We start from the raw sequence: 22886 nt of genomic DNA, 5'->3' as shown, positions 1-22886 counted from the left end.
GGAAGTAATTCCTGCTGATTTTCAGTTTTGTTATTCACCATCATACGTTGTTAAATGAATGGAGGTGTCACAAGAGTCCGCACCGTGTCTGCGCTTCTTACGACAGGCACGTTTGGGCTCGATGCTCATTCGGTCACAGCTTTACTACCAGTCTTTCTGCTTGTTTGGAAACCCTTAATTCCGTCCTGCTCTTTGCCGTGTGTCAACAGCCCTCTGACACTCAGGAAACAACACGGAGCTGTGAGCCAGCTGGAGTCCTCCGGGAAATCAGCAGCAGATAGCTTGATGAGTCAGAGGAAAGGAGCTGTGATGAGCGACCGACCATCTTCTCTCCTCGGCGTCTTTGAAATGCAAACCTCGCCAACATATCACTGTTACTTTAACTGTGTTTTTATCTTCACCAACTTTTAACTTTAATTTTTACATTTAATTTTTGAAAAAAGAAATTCTGACTGCTTTGCTCTTATTTTTCAGTCCAGTCATTTTTCTTTTCTTACATTAATAGTGAATAGTATTTTTTTTATTGGATTCATTTTTCGATTATTATTTTCCATTACTGATCATTGCTGGTTGTGAGGAAAGAGCTGAGCCAAAAGCCTTCAACTCTCACCTGAAACCCCAGAGGATATGAGCCGCTGAAACAAGGGTCCTTAGGTGAGGAGCTCAGTCGTTACATGAAATGATTTCGTGGCCTTAATTCAGCTTTTATTTTAAAGAGGACGCGATGTCGCAATTCCATCTCTGTCCACTAGATGTCCCTACAACCCCGTGCGGCAAATGACCCCAGCCGCAGTTGACTGACGTCCATCAACAAAATGCTTTCAAATTAAATGGCGTCCATTCATGCGTGGCCCGCGGTTCTAATCAGATTCCAGTTTCGGCGGCAGCAGAGGAACACACAGTGTCCTGCTCGGGATCACGCCGAGAGGCGACAGATCACCAGAGGTGACGCGCGTCGTCGGAGGGGCGGAATGATTTACGAGTGGAGTGTAGCGAAAAGCAGAAGTGAAACAACAAACAAGTTTATTCCTGACATGTTTGACGCGAGAGAAAGGAAGCGTGTTAGTGGTGAAGTGTGGACACACAGCAGAGCCGCGTCACGGCGGGGGCGTGGCTAAGCCGCGGGAAAATCGCCTTCTCCTCCGTCTCGCTGTCACAGACCTCAGTCCGACCCGAGGCGCGCGGGTGGACGGAGCATGGAAAGCGCGTTGCTGGTGCCTCTCCACGTCACCTGGCTCTCCGTCTGCCGGACCCCCACCACTGTCTCCAACTATGGGCTGCCTCACTGAAGTTGTGCCGCCTGCGTGAGACAGAGCTCCGACGCCCGTGGAGAAGCGAGGCGGGATGGACAGTTGCGACACCTGCTTGCAGCGTTTGTGTTTCCTGCGGAGCTGAGCGCTGCCCCTCGGCTGAGCCATGGAGCAGAGCTGTCGTTAGACGAGCGGCTCGCTGCTGCAGTGTGGAGCGTCACAGTTGTGTCACAAGCTTCTCGCACGACTCGGTGGAACGTCTTGACTGAAAATGGCTTTACCGGACGGAGGCCTGTCCGGGGAGGAGGTTCCCTTCCCGGAAATCATCGAGCTGAACGTGGGCGGTCAGGTGTACATCACGCGCTACTCCACCCTCACCAGCGTGCCCGACTCCCTGCTGTGGGAGATGTTCAGCCGGAGGTCCGTCAAAGCTCTGGCCCGGGACACCAAGGGCCGCTTCTTCGTGGACCGCGACGGCTTCCTCTTCCGCTACATTCTGGACTTCCTGCGGGACCAGCAGCTGGTCCTCCCCGATCACTTTCCGGAGCGCGGCCGCCTGCAGCGGGAGGCCGAGTTCTTCAACCTGCCGGAGCTGGTCAAGCAGCTGGCCCCCAAGATCAGCAAGCAGAACTCGCTGGGTGAGGACGGCTGTCCCAGCGACCCGGAGGATTCCTCTCCCGGGACTGAGGTGTCCCGGAACCTGGGCTCTCTGGGGGCAGCGGCCGCCTGTGCCAGCCTGGTGCCCGGCTCCGTGGAGGGCAAAAGGTCGGGCTTCATCACCATCGGCTACAGAGGCTCCTACACTCTGGGCCGCGACAGCCACACCGATGCCAAGTTCCGGCGGGTGGCCCGGATCATGGTGTGTGGGAAGACCTCGCTGGCCAAAGAGGTGTTCGGGGAGACCCTGAATGAGAGCCGGGACCCCGACAGACCCCCCGAGCGCTACACCTCTCGCTACTACCTGAAGTTCACCTTCCTGGAACAGGCCTTCGACAAGCTGGCGGACGCGGGTTTCCACATGGTGGCCTGCAACTCCACTGGGACCTGCGCCTTCGCCCACGAGCAGACCGACGACAAGATCTGGACCAGCTACACTGAATATGTGTTCTACCGTGAGTGAGACCGCTGGCTTGTGCCCCTCTCCACCCCCCCCAGCCTCCAAGTAGATGTGGTCACCTCCTTGTTCTCCAGTACCGTAAATGGTGACCAGCAGTGACTGTGACCCTCTCGGGTGCCCTCTTCACACCCCCCTCTCTCACCTGCAGCAAGACCGACCCTTCCCAGACCTCCCCTCCACTCGCTCTGCCCTCTTTTTTACTACCCCTCCCCGCCCTCTCCTGGTAAAGCAAGTGCTTCAAAGAGCGGCCATGATGAACTGTTCTGTCCTCTGGCCGCTCGCTGGAGCCGACTCTCCCGCTCCTCTGATCCCAACCACCAAATGATTGTGAAATGTTCCCAGCTTCATTTTGGTTGACTTCAGTTTGGGATCAGATCAAGCGACTGTTTGAGCTTCAGCCCTCCTGATAGAATTGATGGTAACTCGGTTGTTGTTGGTATTTTTGCACCCGAAAGGCCTAACATCAACACAAGTTGCAGACAGAACTTTCTTGTTTTTTGACGTCCCAACTCGACGGCTCATGCCGCCTTCCTGTCGATATGTTGCGTATTCAGACTTTCATCATCACTGTGCTGTTGAGCAAACCTTGGCTCCTATTTCAATGCTCAGTTGGGAGCAAAACTGCGTGGAGTGAGACCCGACCCAGCACCGCAGCTGGAGTCAGAGACGGGAGTCGGGTCTGCGTCAGCCCCGGGGTCAGATGTGTGGAGTGAGTGGTGTGTTAGTTCTCATGTGAGGCAGCCAGCAGAGTGGAATTACTACAAGTAACTGTCAAATAAAAGAGTTTTCTTTCTCAGTGCTTGGTATTTTATCGTCTCCAGTCCGTCACCAATCGGATGCAGATTAGTTACGACAGTAAAGGACGGATCTAAACAAGGATTCTGAGAGGACAAAGGAAAAAGTGCATTTGTTTTGGCGACACGATGCCAACCTCTGTGAGGGGCATTGGCTTTGCTTGTTTTTACATAATTCATACATAATAAAAACCTGCCTTCCTTGAAGGTGTCACCGTTGCTGCGGTGGCTTAGCTTGTGTTGACCACTGGTCAAGTGGCTCAAACTAATCCACTCTACCATGAATCCCAGTCCCAGCCAGAGGGTCACAGGTGACCTGGTGAGTTGTGACCTCAGAAGTGGGAAGACTCACTCCAACTTTAAAAGCTTTCACTTGACTCCATGTGGAAACTGGGTCGCAGTGGACAGTGGCTGCGCTCTGGGTGCAGGTCAACCTAACCGTCTCTTATGACCTTGAAGCCCGTCGCCACCCACCAAAGGGAACTGAGTGGTTTCAAGGGTGAGGGTCCATGAGGGAAATCACCGTCCTACACTGGGCACGTTGAAACTTCTTGCCATGTGGAATCAGTGAAGCAACGCAGTGGTCCCTTTAACTTCTGCAGTGGGGCAGCAGGTAGCCGTCGCTGGTTCTTGGCTGGACCACAACAGAAAGTGACGTGCTGACATCACTATGCTGTCCTCGTCCTCCGACTCATGACCCAGGGGATTAGCCTCATCAAAAGTGTTGAACAGCCTCGCCTCCTCCAATGATTCCTGCCTGTGAAGTGTGGCGTCTTCAGGGCTGAGCCTCATCAGCAGCTGCTCCTGGAGACTCCACTTGTGTGGCAGGTGTCAGTGATGAAGCGGCTTCAACTCAGCCACAGCCTCTCAGCAAGCGCTGTGTCAAATCACTTCTACATTTCGTTTCTCATCATAGTATCATCTTGTATATTGCATATCTGTTTCCCCTCACTTTTTGGTGATCACTTTTTTCTTTCTCATGAAAATGTGTTTCCTCTCCTCATTTCTTTAAGATCCTCCTGAGGAGGAAACCAGAGCTGCTGAGCTGAGGCTCGGCCGCAGACATGTTGTTGAAGCGCTGTGTTATCGTTGTGTGACAGCGTGTCAGATATGGAGCCTGCTTCGGGTTTGTCATATTTTATGCAAGAGTTGCTGGCGAGCCGCTAGCCAGAAGTGAAACCTGCTGCCCCCACAGTGAAAGACGGGTGTCCCCGTCAGCCCGAGGCGCTGAGCCGGGACTCGGCTGCTCTGCTTGGCCACATAGAAGCGGAGACAGGGAGAGACTGTGATGACAGGCGGCAGGAAGATGGTGGTCAGGAGGTGGCTTCTCTCTGTGACAACATGAGGTGGCGAGTCGTGCCGGGATTCCGTGGCACCGCATGCAGGCAGATCCAGTTACAGTGCTCCATACTCTGGTGCGACGACAAACACGCCGCCTCCGCCACCGGATGCTTTTCTGCAGTTTGATGAACAACCCTGTGATCCGGCAACGGCAGCGGGTTGATGGTCACAACTGAGGTCCATGATTGTTGGGAAGAGTCTGGGCGAGCGTGTCGCGTGTGAGCAGCTGCCATCGTCACCAGAAGATTCCATCCCTGTGGGGAGTTTGTGCTGCAGCAGGCCGACTCCTCCGAGCTTGTGAGCGTAGGGTGAAGCAGGTGTCGCCGGATTCCCGTGTCCAATTCTGACCCCAGAGTCTTCCACATTACAATTCAAATCCATGAACATGAGTTTCATTTGAATAGAGAGAAGAAGTGTCCAGCGTTGGACTTTATTCTAGCTGAGGGATTCACCCTCAAGAAACAAGAAACATTTGAACTTATAGCTCAGGCCACAATCTTCTTCTTTCTCTTTGGGCTTCTCCCTTCACGGGTCTTCACAGCGGATCATCCTCCTCCATCTCCCCCTGTCCTCTGCCTCCTCTTCTCTCAAACCTACAAACCTCATGTCCTCCTTCACCACCTCCATAAATCTCCTCTTTGGTGACGATACTGAAGTATGAATCAATAAACGCAGGCAAGTGAAACCCATTTCTGGCCCTGTGTGCAGTATCACATATGTCATCCATCAATACTATGAACTTCAGTTCTGTCACTTGTGATAGTTTGTCCATCAGCTGCTGAGTCAGCTGAAGTTGCTGAGCTGTGTGTCCTGAGGGTGCAGCTACACCACCCAAGTTAAAGAACCTGGCTCAACTTTCATGTACTTCAGGGTCTGGGAGGTGTCGCTTTGGTAAAAAACATGGCAGAGCACTGACATGCAGACCCAAGCTTGGTGTCACTCTGATGGCAGGCTGTGGAAAGAAGACAATGGATGAAGGGAAAAAAGGCTCAGAGCATCAAGGTGGTGCTTCAAACAAGGTCCCACTCGCCAGAAGAGACTAGAAATGCCTCCTGTGCTCAGGAGAACAGCAGAGTGTGCAGAAGCTGCTCGCGGCTCGAGAGGAGAGTGGTACGTCCCGTGGCCCGAGCCTTGCCACGACCGTGTGAGATGGAAGTATACGTGTGCACATGTAGGCGCGAAGTGAGGAGCCGTGCAGCAGCCGGACAATGGCGCCGGCTCTGGGCTCCTTCATCTCATTGTACGAAGGTTATTTATAGCGAGCGACGCGCTCAGCCAGATGTGAAGCTCCTCTGTCCTCCAGCAGCAGTGCACACATGCTCAGTTGCTTCTCACTGGCATCTGCAGCGGGTCAAATCTCAGGGGTGGAGTTAACATTTCATTGCACCAGGAAGTTAGAGCAGAGGCAGATTAGTCGGCACAACATTGTTCTGTTGCCCACGAGTCTCCAGCAGCTTCGCAGCAGAACCTCCATTAGAAGCTGAAGTGAAGCTTGAGGAAGTGCCTGGCACCTTTCAAATGCTCATCTTAACACATGGACTGAAAGCTCATGTCACTTGCTGCCGTTTAGAGGAGCCGTGCCTGGAATGTTGGTGCTGCTGAAGTGGAGAGCGGCAACGGTCCGAAGTGAATCCCAGCCATCTGGACACTTGGGCTTTAATCTCACCAGCTAATTGTGGCTAATCTGCCCCCGGCGTGGCCTTGTTGTTGCTGCTGAGTGCCTCGGTGCAGCAGCGTGGTGCTGCTCAGAGTTTACTCTCCTCATGTCTCCTCTGAGGCTGGTGACCTTCCTCATCTCCTTCTGCAGCGGGTTGGACTGGTGCATCATGGAGTCTCCTTCTCCTCCAGGCTCTGACTCCAAGTCATTAGTGGCTGTACGCATCACCTCACAGAGCAGATGTCGGATATGAGCTGAAGCGGCGAGCGTCGCGTAATTACAGGAAGTTGGAGGCGTTTCCTGACATGAGAATGATTGGAGCATATGCACTTCCAACTCTGGCGTATTATTATGCACGTGTGTAGCTGTGGCTGGCTTCCACTGGCTGTTTCCATGGAGATCCCATCATCCCATCCTCAGGTCACCACACCTGTCTCAGCCTGCACATCCCGGGCCGTCCCGTCCTGTCGCAGCAGCGTGGGAAGGACAGGGACTCGCCCTCTCACATTCAGTTGTGCATGAGTGGCTCCAAATACAAATGGAGTGTGATCACTCGCCCGTCACACATGTGGGGAAAATACACCTTTTCATTACATGGAAATCTGTTCCTGCAGAAGTCTGTGGACCGTTTTATTCAGCGGACCCATTGTCATTTGACTCCCCAGCACTCTGAGCGGATTTGTCAGTCAATACACAGCTAAGAAATAAACCACAGCCAAACTTCACCTCACTTTAAAGGCCCATTCATGCTCAAGGTTACGTACGGATCTGGATCTGGACGGATCCTTCTGTCCCTGCTCTGCCTTCATTCCCTCCACATTCCTGCATGTTTCCACAGAGCTTACAGATACGGAGCAGTACCAGTGGAAACCGGGGCGGACAGTGTTGCTGATACTCCCTGTTTCGTTGCTCTCACGAGACAGGAAGAAGACAATGGTGGAAACTCATACATTTACCTGCCTCACCGACCACCGCCTCCTACAACGCTGCCTCTGTTTCCTCTTCTGTGCAAGAGCTACATGATCAGACTGACTCCACTGTCGCCATGTTGGTTCTGGACTTTGTTGTTGTCATCAATTTAGACTCTGGGCTGCTCCCCCTGGTGGGTATATGGGTGAAAAGCAATACCAAAGTCCAGAAGGCATGGAAGCAGGTGATTAGGGTACAATATCATGTGGGGAGCACAAATGAGCCTTAAGTGCCGATGGAAACACTATAATCCGCCATTATTGTCTGCAATTGCTGGAGCTTGACTGGTTGCAGTGGTGGATAAATCAAGCCTCCCCCATGATTTCCTCTCTCAATGATGAGGCGGAGTTTGGGAGGCTTCTCCAGGGGTTTCAGGCAACTTTGGAGCATTGTATTTGTGGGTGGTGAACACCAGATAAAATGTCCATTTACAGTGTCCAGCAACACGCGACCAGGTCAAGCCAGAGCTGGCAGGAGTGCGAGGCCTTGATTAGCGAGTTAGCTGACCCGCGCGGTTCAGTCTTCTCATCCACGTCTCTGTTGCGGGGTCACGGGGTTAAGACCTCCAGCAGGACTAGCCACGCTCTTCCTTCCTGACAGACACATTGGCCAGCGTGACTCTGGCTCCTCTCTCTTCTTGTCTCCAGTCTAGTCATCAGAGACAGGGTCTCTCTTGGAGGACCACCACCCTTCAGGCTGGTCAGATGAGTAGCCACACATCAGTGATGATGGTTTGGACGAGTGGGAGGGAGGCAGTGTGAGCAAGTACCTCGGCCCTGGCAGAGGGCTGAGAGCTCTCTTCCTCTGTTTGCCTTCTCCAGGCTTAGCCCATCCCCCAGTGGATTTGCTCCTCCGACACTGCTAAGCCTGCGTCCTCCCACGTCTCTCAAATGCACGTCTTCACCATGTGATCGTAGCGCACTCCTGGAGTCGTTTGCTGGTCAACTTCTCCCGAGAGAAACTGCGACACTGCCCTTCACACGCCCCCTTGCTGCCAGGACACACTCCCACATGCTTGCCTCCGACAGTCCTATTGTTGGTCCCTTCCCAGCCAAGAAAGTTGTTTACTGCTTTGTAACGTCTGACTGTTCTCCCTACACAGAATGGAGAGGAAAGGCTGAAAACAAAGAGCAACCAGAGGTGACAATGACGATGTTCCTGCTCTGTCTTCAGGTGGTGCGTCTGCAGGATATCATGCCCTGAGCTTGGATGATCCAGGTGTGAGTGTCTCGGTGGGGTCGTCCACAGCACCTGCCCAGTCCTCGGCCCACAGCGAGACAGCAGCCGTGTCCCAGCAGCTTCCTGCCACCCCTCCTCTGCCTTCTCCTCCAGCTTTGTCTCCGCCCACCCTGCCGCCCCGCCTGCCCACTCAGAAACAGCTGTCCGCCTGCACCCCGCCTCCACCAGCGCCACCCATCATGGACAGCTCTCAGCGTCCGAGCACCCTCACCTTAAAGACGCTGCCGCGGCCCTCGGTCAGGGAGAACGGTGGCCCGCCTCCCGGCGTGGATGAGGAGGAGGAGGAGAGGAAGATGCTGGAGGAGGATCTGAAGAAATGCATCGAGGACTTCAAAAGGATTCGCATGCCGGAAGTGTTTCCCGATCGTAAGAGGAACTGGCAGAATGACTTGCTGAAAAAGTACAACGCCTAGAGAGCTTCGCTGGGGCACCGTGGAGCGCCAGCGGCTCCTGCCTCAATGTTTACGTCTGTGCGTGCTCTCACTGTGTTTCACCGAACACGATTCACTCACCAGTAATCAGATCCAAGTGGTGCAAACCTCTCGACCTCCTCATGTGAGGGCTTGTCCCACTTAAAACACCTGGCTTGATAGTGCAGTCGTTCGGACAATGAGTTGGTCGCTTGTGCTGGGAGGAAAGGGCTATTGACAGCTGCTTGTATCTTGCTTGGCTTAGCTCCACATAGAGGACGCCTCTGTCCGAGGAACCACTGGTGTGTTGGTGTCCAACCCAGAGCATCAGCCTGATGCTTGTTCCTCATGTGAAATCCACGGCTCTCAGTGGCGTCTCTCCGTTTAATGCCTTGTTGCAGCTCATGAACAGCATCTGTTTCCCTCCTCAGTTTAGTGGACGGGGCTAATATTCCGCTGCTCTATGGTCTGGAATTGTTTCTAGTTCGCTCATAGCTGAAGTGGCCAGGGAAAGGGACGTGTAGCTACCCCCAGGATTTTGCCGTTTAACTTTGGCAGGCTTGGGCCAACTATCAACAGTCGGATTGGGGACGAAGGCGCTGACATTAGCATGTTTCCCTTGACACTTGTCAACGGCTGCTTGTTCCGATCCTGATCTCTCGCCCTGAACCGACCCCTTTCTCATCGCTGCTGTGCATGAACTGGAGGAGCATCTTCAGTTGGACGCAGACTGTTGAGTGTGAGCTTGCACTGTGCACACTGAAGCAACTGGAAGATGTGAAGACATGAAACATCCAAGTGTTTGACTCAAGAGGGAACAATGAAATCCTTGGTCCTCATCGTCCAAAACATCCCGCATCAACAGTATTAACTAGGCAAGTTGAAAGCGCATTTTGCGGTTGGCTTTTGTGATAAAGTCCAGATTATCTCAGCGTGGCGACGCAGCCCTCAGTCACAGCCACTGATGTGGAGCAGTGGTGAGCAGAGCTGCTGCAGGAGTCTCCCTCCTCCGTCTCCCCGCACGTGTCGGCGGCGCCTGAACACATGCGACATACATACTTATTTATATTGAACCAGACTCTGGAACCTTCCATTCTTGCTCCCTTTTTGTCGTGTGCAAAATCAACCATCAATTGATGTGAATATTATAATGAAAGACGAGTGTTTGTAGCCAAGTCAGATCCTAGCGGAATGAACCTGTTGCTTCAACTTGACCTGCTGTGCTTAGAGCTGCCTGTTTGTGAAGTCCATGATCTGGAGAGTCCTCGCACGGAACCGTGCTCCACACTGACCTTGGAATAAAGAGATATTTTTCCATCTTCACTTTGTGATGATTGGAGCAGAGTCAGAGGTGGTTGGTCTCACATGAAGGCCATCGGATCCGATGACAGGGCAGCTACAGGAGACGGGCCCGGGTTGCAGCCTCGCACCACTTTTCTGGCCTTCTCACACGTGCAACCTTCTTCGCCAAACGTTCTCGTTCTCACCAGGTTCATGTCTATAATGCCATGCAGGGGGTCAGGGGTGGGGCATCTGAATCGCCAGTCATCTTGCACACATGGCTCACGTGATGTTTACGATCAATGGTGAAACAGTGAATTGTTTGTTGTGTGCTAGTTCAACACCGTACATCGGAGACCTGTGCTGCCTGCGGCCCCTCACGCTCCGCCCACCCTCCCTCACAGCTGATGTCGTACCACGGGGGAGGCAACAGGAGTTGCAGGAGGAACAGCCCCAGAGCAGCGGTGCGTACTCCAGCTGGAGTCAGCTGCATCACCCGCCTCACCCATGTCAGACGACAGAGACACTGCAGCGAGTCTGGAATTGAATCCATTCATTTTTAAACAAATGACATTTTCAATGAAAGGAACCGTTGATATTCAAGGTCAAAGCTTTTGGATCACTGAACTTGATTCTTGTGCGTGTGAGCTTTGAACTTCCCAAGTGAAATGAGGCATTTTTATTCACTGAATGTGAGCAGGACTGGAAGAAACCTGTTTTGCATCTGTGTGCTGGAACGAAGTCGTCCGTGATGGTTCAAGTCATTCTTCCAACGTCAGATCGATCCATATGTTTCCGTCCAGCTCTTGGTGTGCTGTGACTCGCCGTGTCTTGTTTCTCTCTCTCTCTCTCTGTCCGAGCTGCTGTTGACTCATGGACCAGTCCACGATAAGGTCATGTGTTGATCGCCAGTTCTATCTTGTTTACATCCCACAAATGAAGTAGCTCCATCAGACCGACCGCCTGAATTCCTCCTGCTTTGTGGCGGATTATCAACAGATTACAGTGTGTCACACTGAAGAGTCTCTCAGCAGTGGGCGCCGCCGCTGATAGAGGAATCAATAGACCAGATTCTGCTTTGTTACTCATGACAGTTTGGCCTTGTCAGCGCTTTTTCCTCATCAGTCTGGACAGAATTATGGCAGGCTGCGCTCTTGTGTGCGGCCAGTGGCCACAGGGGGTCAAAGCCACGAGAAGACACTGAGGAGTTGAGAGCAGAGGCTGAGGCTCTGTGGGGTGAGAGGTCGCGCTGAGGTTCCCCCACCGTCTCTGTCGTGTGCGAGGGATGAAGGTGAAGTCAGTGGGACAGGAGCCGTGGCGGGGCACACTCCAACTCTGGAGCCCCGGAGGTGAGACACATTCCTCAGGTTTTCTCACTTCATTTAGAGCTTCCATTCAGACCGTGGTGCCAGTCATTAGCGCCTGGGCGGTGAGACGCAGCATGAGCAGGAACGGGTCAGCGAGGAGGGAAACTGGTGTGCCTCTCTGGCATGGCTCACTGCTCCCTGCTGTCACCTGCTCCTTCCTCTCCAGCTCATCCCTCCCACCTCCTCAGGATGCACCACAATATTGACGTATGAATGGCACTTGAAGGAGTAGTTTGGAGTTACATGCCACTCAGCCTCATGTCTTTCTGGGGGGGAGCACTGCAGCCTGCCACGCAACAGTGGAGCTGACACGTGGGACCAGACTTGGCAAGTGTGTTTCTCTTCTGCAGGTCTCCCTCCACCTGCGACTTGTTACGGATGCTCTCTGATGATGTGGCCTCTGAAGTCGACGGGGCTCAGAACTTGAACAGAGAGAATTTGAAAGGACACAAGTCAGGAGGGAGCAGGACTCCAGTCTCTGACAGAGACAAGATCAAAAGATCAAACCTCCGACTCACAACTGTGCTGATTGTCAGTGGGAGGAAGTCCACATTGAATCTTTCTCCTCCAAAAAGAAATGCGAGCAGTGGAAGGTGCCTCACGGTGACGTGATGGACCCCACAGCTTCTTCTGATCACTGTAAGATCAGGAGTGAGAGAGGACCAGCAGAGGGAACAAGCCTCCGGCCCAGGCTCAGATGCCGGCACCTTATGTGTGCGTGGAGGCTCGGCCTGCAGACCTCCTTCAGATGCTGCCTTGCAGTGAAGTGCTACCACACTTCTGTGTTGTCAGCAGGAGTTTCACCCTGGAAGATGAACTTTGTCTGCGAGCTGCACATGGCGGCTTCACCGGAGAGCAGAAGACTGAGGCCTAATTCTGATGCCTGGTGTGGAGTTGCAGTCAGTGCCGAGCCAGCGAGAGGGAACTTCAGCAGGCGCTCAATTATCCGGGTTTGACCAATGGAGAAACACGGTGGAGCCGTGGAGAGGTGAAGGGAATTGGAGCCTGAGGCAAATGCAGGCTCTTGATCAAGGACAAAGACGTTCAATGATGAGGCAGCGTTTGATGTTTCATCTGGAGCCTGCGGAATAGATTTGGTGTGGGAGTCCTGAAGCCTCGCAGCAAGGCTTGGGATTGAAGCCAGCCTGAGGCAACCTGGAGGTGAAGCTGGTCCCCTGCAGCACCTCTCACCGAGATGAGCCCCCCCCCCAAAAAAAAGAAATCTAAAAATGAATAGCATGAATTTAAAATAAAGATTGCAATGAGACATTCCCTCTGACTCTGCTGCTGCTGCCCTCTGGATGTCAAGATGCACCAGAGGCTCCTTAGAATGATTTTATTTTTTACTTGAATAATTCTTCTATGGCTCTTATCCCACAACACAGTTCGGATGGCCGGAATCCTCTCAGGTCATGTCAGAAACCCTCATCCTCATCAGTGACGGGAGGTGTGTGGGAAACTTCTCTTTGTCGCCGCTGAAGCGTGAGCTTTGGCTCCAGTCGCATCTTTTCTTATTCCATCTTTTCCCCGCCAGCGCTCCACATGAATCCACCATCATCCAGCTACTGTTGTGGCTCTTGTGTGAGCGTGTCATGTGGAGAGCCCTGAGGTTACTTGAAGGTTCTTTCAGTATTTCTATCCCCACAGTATGTGGATCTCTTACAACCCAAGTGCTACATCAGTTGAGCCGACGTGGACACGCACTAGTGAGGCCAGATGGGTGTACGGACGGATGGAAAGTGGACATGTTTGAAGCCAGGTCACATGCTTGCCTGACGTTTCTTCCATAAGATGAGCATTTGTGGAAAACTATGCTTCTTTTGCTTTGTTTTTCAAGCGTGTCATTTTCCCTTTCTGCAGCAGACGGCATTGCTCCAGCGGTCTGGTGTCTTTGGTTCAGTGTCTCCCGCTGGACCTCCTCAGAGCAGGAGGAAGGTTTGCTTGGATCAGAGGGAATGCAGTGTTTCTCTGCGATGGGAGAGGCAGAGCTGTGCGACTCCCCCGGTCCTGCAGCAGCCGCAGCAGCAGCTCCCCTCCTCTGCTGTGGCTGATTTGAATTCACATCTTCTTCAGGTCTCACGCCCGCCTTTCCTCCAGCATCCAGCCGCAAGGCCTCATTTGCATTTAAATGTGCTGTTACTATTTCATTGCAGCTTTTTTTAATCAAACAATTGATGAGTGTTTCCAGATGCACATTAGCTGTGTGGACGAGACATGGAAGCTCCCACTCAGCAGGTCGTGTTGTGGTGCACACGACCAGGGAATTAAGCAAAACCCTAAATATAGAAGCAAATCTCTGTCATGTCAGGCCTCCTGTCGGAGAATAATCAAGCTGCTGTGGCTTGTAACGGCTTCACCAGCAGCCATGGGTACAACCTGCCGCTCTGTCTTCCTCCTGCAGGACGCCGTTCGCCAGCCTCTCTGCCGTTCTCTACTATTCAACCAAAGACTCATGTGAGAGTGTGTGAGAGGATGTGAGAGTTTGGTATAGTGTGTGAGACTGTGTGAGTGTGTGAGAGCGTGTGAGAGTGTGTGAGAGTTTGTTAAAGTGGGTGAGAGCGAGTGAGAGTATGTGAGAGTGTGAGAGTGTGTGACAGTGTGTGAGAGCGTGTGAGAGTGTGTGACAGTGTGTGAGAGCGTGTGAGAGTGTGTGAGAGTTTATTATAGCGGGTGAGAGCGAGTGAGAGTATGTGAGAGTGTCAGAGTGTGTGACAGTGTGTGAGGGGGAGTGACTGTGTGAGAGCGTGTGAGAGTGTGTGAGAGTTTATAATAGCGGGTGAGAGCGAGTGAGAGTATGTGAGAGTGTCAGAGTGTGTGACAGTGTGTGAGGGCGAGTGACTGTGTGAGAGCGTGTGAGAGTGTGTGAGAGTTTATTATAGCGGGTGAGAGCGAGTGAGAGTATGTGAGAGTGTCAGAGTGTGTGACAGTGTGTGAGGGCGTATGACAGTGTGTGAGAGAGTGTGAGAGTGTGTGAGAGTTTGTCATAGCGGGTGAGAGCGAGTGAGAGTATGTGAGAGTGTCAGAGTGTGTGACAGTGTGTGAGAGCGTATGACAGTGTGTGAGAGCGTGTGAGTGTGTGAGAGTGTGTGAGAGCGTGTGAGAATGTGTGAGAGTGTGTGAGAGCGTGTGAGAATGTGTGAGAGCATGTGAGAGTTTGTTAGAGCGTATAAGAGTGTGTGAGAGTTTGTTACACCGTGTGAGAGTGTGTGACAGTGTGTGAGAGCGTGTGAGAGTGCTTGAGAGCGTGTGACAGAGTGTGTGAGAGTGTGTGAGAGCGTGTGACAGTGTGTGAGAGTTTGTGAGAGCGTGTGACAGTGTGTGAGAGTTTGTGAGAGCATGTGAGAGTGTGGTAGAGCGTGTGAGAGTGTGTGAGAGCATGTGAGAACGTGTGAGAGTGTGTGAGAGCATGTGAGAACGTGTGAGAGTGTGTGAGAACGTGTGAGAGTGTGTGAGAGTGTGTGAGAGTTTGTTACACCGTATGAGAGTGTGTGAGAGCGTGTGACAGTGTGTGAGAGTGTGTGAGAGCGTGAAGCGTTTGAGCCATTAGACACGGCCGTAGTGAGGCAAGTGAGCGCTCGGGTGAACTGGCACACAGAGAGAGCTGGTGGCTTGTTACCGTTCAGAGGATGCAAATAATCAACAGAGCTTTTATTCTGAGGCCACTGAAACACTTGAGCGGCGGAACAATGCACACATGAATCATAATCCTTCCAGTCTTCTGAGAAACAACACTTCACCCTTTACATTTCCAATCCGGGCCGGTGTTGGTTCGAGACAAATCAAAGCTGGAGATTCCTCCTCTTTTCTGAGGAGAGAGAAGCACTGACGGCTTGAGTCACTCCTGTGTGGGACCAGCTGCTTTCATGGTCCTCACTGAACACGACTGTCAGCGCCATAAACACAGCGTCCGCTTCCATCAAACCAGAAGTCAATAAGGACTCCTCTCTTGGCTGTCCACCGGGGGAGGGACACAGAGTAATTATGATGAATATAGTTATGATGTTAACTGAAAAAAAAGCTGATTCATGTGTTTTAATTTTGTCTGATTTTTCTGTTGATGTGTCATGTGATCATCTGTGAGAGTGAATTCATGATTTTAAATGAGTACATCGACTGGTATCATGGCTGACCACAGTTGTCAGCAGCAGGTGAGTGAGGTCACATGGTGCTGCGTCACCCTGAGTCAGAGAGGTCACGCTCTCCTCCTTCCCCTGGTGAAATGAGTGTTGAGGCTGACATGGATGCGCAGCCAGGACAGCTCCCACAGCGGGACGTGATGAATCGACCTGCTGAATCAAATGCTGACACAGCGTTATTCATCCCCTAAAAACACACGAGAGGCGTCACAGCTTCTGACAGCAAGCGCGATGGTTTTCTGGCACCGCGCTGTGGGACTGTTGTGAACTTGGCCCAGACTCCTGCCGCGTCAGCCTGAGTCACGGGCTTCGGCTCAGGCTGCTGAGGAAGCCTCTTCATCATCATCATCATCATCAGAGAGTGCTGGTCTCTCGTGAGTCCGGGGCCAGAAACAAACAACCGTCTGGATGTTCCCATCTAGCAGTTAGCTCGGCTGTGTGTTGGAGCTCCTCTGGCGAGTTGCTTGGATCCTGGTGTCACCTCTTCCGCTATCGTCCCGCTCAGGTCGACAGGCGCCTTCATCACACTCCACATGTTTAACGTCCGGTTTGTTTACTCAAGCCGTGTTCCAGATGGCTGGGTTCACTGTCAGCGCAGATGCTTCTGTCACAGACCCCTGGTCAGGCTTGTGTCTTCTGTTGCCGCTGCTGCTTACTCAGGGGCCACGGAGGAGCCGCTCCTGTGACATCACTCGAGAAAACATTCAGGGTTGTTATTCAGTTGGAGATGAACAAGGTGTTGAATCCTGTTATGAGACCATCTGCTGGTGTTTGTCCTGACAATTCAAGTTCTGTCTGCGAGTGTGGACCTCAACGTACCGCACGTCTTTCATCTCACATCACGCTTGAAAGAAAGAAATGTGGTGTGTTTTGGGCTAATGAGATTCCTGGATCCCATCTCACTGTATCGAGAGTGGTGTATGGAACAGGAGCGAAGCAGATAAACACTTCTCCGGCTGGGCGTTTCTCACTGAAGAAGCCACAGACCCGGGGTCTTACCTCGCCTCGTCCTGGACCCCAGGCTTCACTGTCCTCGCAAGTTTGGGATCCGCTTCATGTCTGGGACTCCAGCTCTTCATCAAGGTGCCAGAAGAGGACTTAGTCAGCCTCCAAATGAATCTGGGAGAAGCCAAGCACACAGAGGGGTGGGATCCTCTCCTGTCATCCATTATGTACAGGCCGCGGCCAGTCTTTGAAGTGAGGCTGGTGCTGCGCTGTGAAGTCTCCATCATGGCCGCCGGCTCTGTCTCCGTCTCCGACACATCACGGTGAGCGGTGAGCCTCTCCCCTGCAGGACTGAGTTAGAAAATCCCAGGAGCAGGACGTGTCCGGGTGAGTGGATCTGACTCGCCTCAACGTTCCTGCTGAAGACTGATGAGACAAAGAAAAAGGAAAAAAAGAAAGAGCGAGAGGATTCTCTGGTGGATTTGGGGAACACAGTCATGATCAGCATTGGAAGGTTGGCTGAAGCTCTAAAACAAAGTTTGGAGAGGAGAGGTGTGGTCAGACAGCTAGCGGCGGAGGACGTGGGCTGGAGAAGAGTCTTTTTCTGTCGTTGTCCTTTCATTTTCTGAAGTGGAACTAGAATTGCGGGAAATTCACTCCAACGTAAGTCAGTGAAACAAAAATGGGGCTGCAGCTTATAGACCACTGTGTCTTATGCACGAACAAGAGCTATTTTCCGTCTTAAATTCAGTGGGCGAGGCCAATGTTGTGGAATTTACCGTAATGGATCGATGCAAACAGCAGAGATGAATCGTGTATAAACTCTGTTCTGTACCACGCTCTACGCGGTGATGTCATAACCAGGATGAAGGAGTGTAAATGAGAACGAGGAGGACAGAAGCTGTGCACCTTCAGGATGATGTGAAAATGCACTGACTCACCATTCATTCACCATGAAACCCCTGGTGAATCAGGCGGAAGTGTTTCAGCCGTTGGTTTGCATCCCGCACCTAAGGCAATGCTCTGAGTCATTAGCTGTGTTCCCGTCGGCCTGACATGAAGGTGACATGTTCACAGTCACTTACACGCCAGGATAAGTGGCTTACGCCCAAGGTAAACAACTCTGCCTTTTGTCTGCTCTTGCAAGAGGTGACAGCGGAGCACAGAGCGACTTTAGTGGAGCCGCTGTGTTGATCACAGAGAGTCAAGCTTCTGAGTCGCAGATGTTTCCTGGTTCTGTAACCTCTGACCTCTGTCTGTTTTGCTGCTGAAGTCTGTGCTCTAAACTTTTATATTTGGCAAAAGGCTTCTGTGAGTGAGATCCAGCGCCACCTATTGATCCTGATCACTGAGCAGCGTGAAGGCCTGTGGCTTGGCGTCACTCATTTCACTAGCAACGCCGTGGCAGATGTTAGGAAATGGAAATGGCAGCTGCATGTGGCGGCGGCGGCAGCGGATCAATACAAACCCCTCGCTCGCTCAGAAGTGGAAGGCAATTAACCCGCAGCCGCCATTGATTCTGCTCCACATGCGCTTATCTCGCTCGCCTCGGCCAAGGCTTTACTTTGCAACCAGGCTGATGAATAGTTTCTTTTTTCCCTTTGAAAACCTGTCACCATCCTGGCATCAGGACAGATTGGGATCTCAGTTACTAGTTGCTGCGCTGCTCATGGGCTGTGGCAGCACTGCTGCTGCAGGCTCCACAAATGACTGCCATTCATCCCAGCGCCAGTCTGAACCACTTCAGTCAAACTCTACACACACACACACACATTGAGATTTCTACTTTGATACGAAGTTACTCTTGTAGCATGTGGAACTAGAATGCTGATGGGGGAAAGAGACTATAACCTTGAAACTATACTGTCACGACAGTAGACTGAACCTCAGGGTTCACTTTATAGTCCTGTCATTCTTTAGAACATGAACTCGACTCAGCGATGGGCTTTTGTGGGACAGTAGTTCCTGACCATCTCTCCAGTGTGGCGTCGCCCCCTGCCTTTCAAGGTCAGTCCAATGACACTAATGTCGCAGGTGAGGTGTCATAGATGAACCCGGGACTCGAGAGCGCTGCCTTTGGCTCAGCTCGTTCTGAGCACCCGTCCATTTGTTCGTTCAAAGCTTTCCATCACTTGAGCAAGAGAGAGACCTAGATGGTCCAATTCTGAGTTGAACCTCTGAACATCTTGCTGTTATTAAATAAAACATATATATAGACCGTGAAGAAACAAGCCTCCTCTGCCCAAAAATAATAAGCTAGACAGAGACGTCGATCTCCGGTGAGCTGTGATGAACACATCTGTCCCTCTGGCCATAAAGATGCCACCATCTCCAGGCAACACCTGAGGACCTGAGTGAGCGTGTCCACATTAGGGATAAACACACAGCACTTAAGAAGAGCATGGCAGGAAGCTCTGCAGACAGCCGACGTCCAAACAGGAAGAAGATCTGGAGGCTTCTTCTCTACAGCTCAGAGTGCCTGACGTCAGAGCTTCTTCCTGTCACAGCAGTTCGTGGATTGTTTTGGATATTTGAGAGGAGATTTAATGCAGATTTCTTCAGAGGATTTATCCAGAAGCTGATCGTCAGTTCCTCATCACGAACCTTCCGCGCCTCCAGCAGACCACATCTGCTTGGTAATTCTCTGGTGGAAATGCAAGGCAGGTGGGTCTGACCAAGGGTGCCTCCAAGCTCTCTGGGGATGTGTGCGTCCCGAGAGAGTCTTGTGCGGGTGGATTACATCTGAGGAGCCGAGCATGCAGGCGAGTAAATCGGATTCCGTGCTGTGTTCGCTGCGTTTTGTGCCGATCGGTAATCCAGACAGATGAACATCAGCCAGCCAAATCCATGTTTTGTTATTGCAACACTTCCTTCAGGGCGAGGGATCAGCTCCGCAGGCATCAACTGTCCATCAGGCAGATGCTGCCGATAAGCTGCTCCTAAGATGCTTACTGCCTTGGCTTCCCAGCGTGAGGCCAGGAAGGAGTCCTGGTATCTCATCACCCCTCTGTCTGTTTCTGAGGTTTGATCCGGGGGAGCCTCAGCTAGCGTTGCCAAGGAAACAGCTTCAAAATAAAACCAGCCTCAATCTCCATGACTGATGTTCAGTCGTTCACTGAATAGCAGTTCTCCACATCAGAGAATGCTCTGGATTAGGATTCCATCCACGTGTCCGAACAGCGACTGCCATTGGGCCTTTAGCCATGCTGAACGTCACCACGGCAGTACGGTCAATACGGGAGTGTGAAATGGGTTTGGAGCAACAGTGTCGCTGCCTCGATGCATTTTCAAGCCACACAGTTAGTGCGACATTCTCAAGTTCCGAACTCTGGCGACGAGTGGCAGAGCGCTACACAGGCCAGAGTTTAGGGTGATGAATGGGGGCTGCAGAGACGGCCCAGTGGTGACTCCAGGAGCTGCACTTCCCGCTGTATTTCCTCCTGCAGGATTGTGTTCAAGACCAGCACCCAAGAAGGTTTGTCATCACGAGTGCGGGAGACTTTTTAAGGCCACAGATTCAGTGATCGAACATGAAACTCCGGCTCCCGTATTTTACTTTCATCCGACTCGTTGTGCCACAAGAAAAACTCTCTCTGGAAGGACGGAAACGGCTGTGAATGCAAGCGTCTGACTCAGTGGCTTTTGTCTCATGCATCAGCAGGGAGATGTTCTTCGGATCAAAGCAGCCATCAGCCGCACTTGGTCTTCCTCTGCTGGGAAGGAGCGAGTGGAGCGCAGGCAGTCTGAGCTCTCTGAGAGTGTTTACATTCTTCAGGATATTTATCACAACATAGCCTGCGGTCCATCCAATACGCAGCGCTGAGAACAAGTGTTCCAGAGGGAGATGACGGCAGGACTGCCTACGGTAAAGTGCTGAACAAGCAAGATGTCATCCAGGCAGCAAGTGACGCTTTAGCTTCATCTGGCTGCAGCCGATCGCATCGGGAAGATCTAGCGCCACCAACCACATGGACAGTGTTTGAAGCAAGTGCTGTCTGCATGATGTTATGATCCATGCACCGACACGGCACAGGAGGCGACACTGTCCGTTACAATACATAATGACAACATTAAAGCATGTTTATGTAGCCATTAGCACAACAATGAGACCTAGTTAATTACAGTCTGCAGCTGCTGAGCCTCTTTGACAGACCACAGGCTGCTGCAGTAGAGAAACTCCTGCTCGACCTCCGGTGACGCCAGTGCAGTGGTGCGTTCAGATACGTCGTAATTCTCAAGTTTTGGAAGTGTTTGGAAGCAATTTGAGGCTAAAATGGAGTCTGGGAGGTTGGTTCATCCTGGTGGGAAGCTTGGTCTCGTGATGGACGACGGCTCAGATGTTACATCCTTCTCAATAATCTCATGCAGCATCAGGTGTGGACTCTGCAGCAGCGCTCCCTCCACTACTGAACTTCACTGCCTGTTCACCGTGTGAGAAACGCCCCAGCGATGACTTGAAGGTGCCGAGCGGCGGCAACAGTGTCCGCCACATCCGTCTGACGCGCAGAATTACAAAGTGTACGCAAGTGATTGAAAACACATTAGCGGCGTCCTGAGGGGCCCCAGCTCCGGCAGCTGAAGCTTGAAGACGCCATTTGTTTAGTTGGACGCCGGCTCCCAGGGGCCCGGGCTCTTAATGACGGAGGCGAAGGTGCGCGGGATTAGACAGGAGGGAAACTCAGCAGAGGAAGCGCTAAGCACTAAAGACTAATTGCTCTTTCAAACGTATGTAAAGTGGTGCGGCTTCACTCCGTCTGCTGCTGGCGCTGAGGCGGTGTTTTGCTCAGGCACCTGACACATACTAGGCTTGTGTGTGAGCAGAGGGAGGGACACAACAGTAGAACGCTCCGGATGACAAGTCTCAGAATTATCACGGATGTGTAACACCCCCCCTCACCCACCCTTTATGGATGGTTCCACTTCCTGTCAGCTGATTTTCTTGCAAGGACTCACAGAGACAGTGGTGGGTCCTGATGTTGCTCCTCCTGGTTCGGGTTCTTATCAATAATTCAGGCCTGGCTGATGGCAGCCGAGCAGCGTGAGACTGTGGCGGCAGCTGCGGCCCTTGAACTGAAGGTCAGAGCTCAACAGGGCTTCTGGGTGGCATTAATTAGATGCTTCCTGCTGCCCCTAAACAAACAGCTCCACACTCTACTCCACTCATTAGCCTTGGCCTCGCTGCGGGACCCAAGACGCCGACATAGCCACACTTTGACTGACCTCTCAGACTGGGAGGCTCCCACCACCCTCTGACCGGAGCTTGTGCCAACAACAACAAGACTGCAGCACCAGCAACCGTCGCTCGAGCTCCACAATTAAAAGTTCTTTTCTCCTTGTGACCTCTGACCTTGTCGTGGGCACTGCTGGACTAATCTGTTTAGAAATTTCATCGCACACTTGATCCCAGCTTTGAAATCAGTCAATGCCTGTTTTGTTTGCTCCTAACAGCACGGCACGTGGCGATATGAGATTTAGAACCACAACAACATGCTTTCTATATACTAATAACAGTGAAAATATTAAGGGAAATTTGAGTAAATACAGGTTATTATTTCACCAAATGGAATTGAAAAAATTATTCTTTGTAAAATAGAATAATATTTTTCTCCACATCGCATTACATTTTGTCTTCATAATAACCATAAATGCTTGTATTGATGATGTATGGATCAAGTTTGACTGAAAAGGGGCACAGCTGTCCTCTTGGCAATGAACACATTTGGCTGAAAATAAGTGAAAAAAATAAACTAAAAAGCAAGAAAAGTCAGTGGTGCAGTCAGACAGATGTCATGACTGGCATGTTTGAATTGAATTGCTGTGATACCATGAGAATTCAGTCACAGGTCCAGATGGAAACTTGCCTATAACACATATAAAACACAGGCCCGTGCAGGAAAAATGAGGCTGGTAGTTGTTTAACTGAACTGAAAGTCCCAGAATGTCTCCCACTGTACATCGTGCTGTACCAGAGTGACACGCTCTGATTGTTAACTTCAAAAGCAAATTAAAACAGTTTGAGATAAACCAAGTCCATAATTGGATTTTACTTATTGTTAGTCTGGACCACTGACTTGAAAATTAATTCACGGACGGCCAGTGACAGAACCTCTGAGCGAGGAACTCGTCCTCCACTCTGGGGTGTAGATAATGTGTGGTGGAGCCGCTGTGCTCCTGAAGACTGACCAGGCTTCCTGTCACCTACACGGAGACACTCTGTCCACCTCAGGTGACCAAGTCACTCATTTTAAATCTTTTTAAGATTCAAATCTTTTAAAAGATTTTTAAAAGATGTTTTAAAAGAAAATTTTAAAAAGTAAAGGACCAATAAGAAATAAGAACATTATTGGAGAACAACGGTAACATCAAGTGTGATGAAAAGA

The 22886-nt window shown here is 51.6% G+C and overlaps 1 protein-coding gene across 1 annotated transcript; it reads left to right on the top strand.

Annotated features, from left to right (window-relative positions):
• The first annotated feature begins 944 nt into the window (after positions 1-944).
• On the top strand, positions 945-13203 carry kctd12b (potassium channel tetramerisation domain containing 12b). Its single transcript, XM_053879800.1, has 2 exons — positions 945-2362; positions 8302-13203. The coding sequence occupies exons 1-2, from the start codon at positions 1522-1524 to the stop codon at positions 8778-8780; spliced, it is 1320 nt and encodes a 439-aa protein (XP_053735775.1). The 5' UTR covers positions 945-1521; the 3' UTR covers positions 8781-13203.
• Positions 13204-22886: the final 9683 nt, after the last annotated feature.

The sequence above is a fragment of the Synchiropus splendidus genome, chromosome 11, assembly GCF_027744825.2.
Source record: "Synchiropus splendidus isolate RoL2022-P1 chromosome 11, RoL_Sspl_1.0, whole genome shotgun sequence".
NCBI classification, from domain to species: Eukaryota; Metazoa; Chordata; class Actinopteri; order Syngnathiformes; family Callionymidae; genus Synchiropus; species Synchiropus splendidus.
This window is presented reverse-complemented; position numbering and strand designations above follow the sequence as displayed.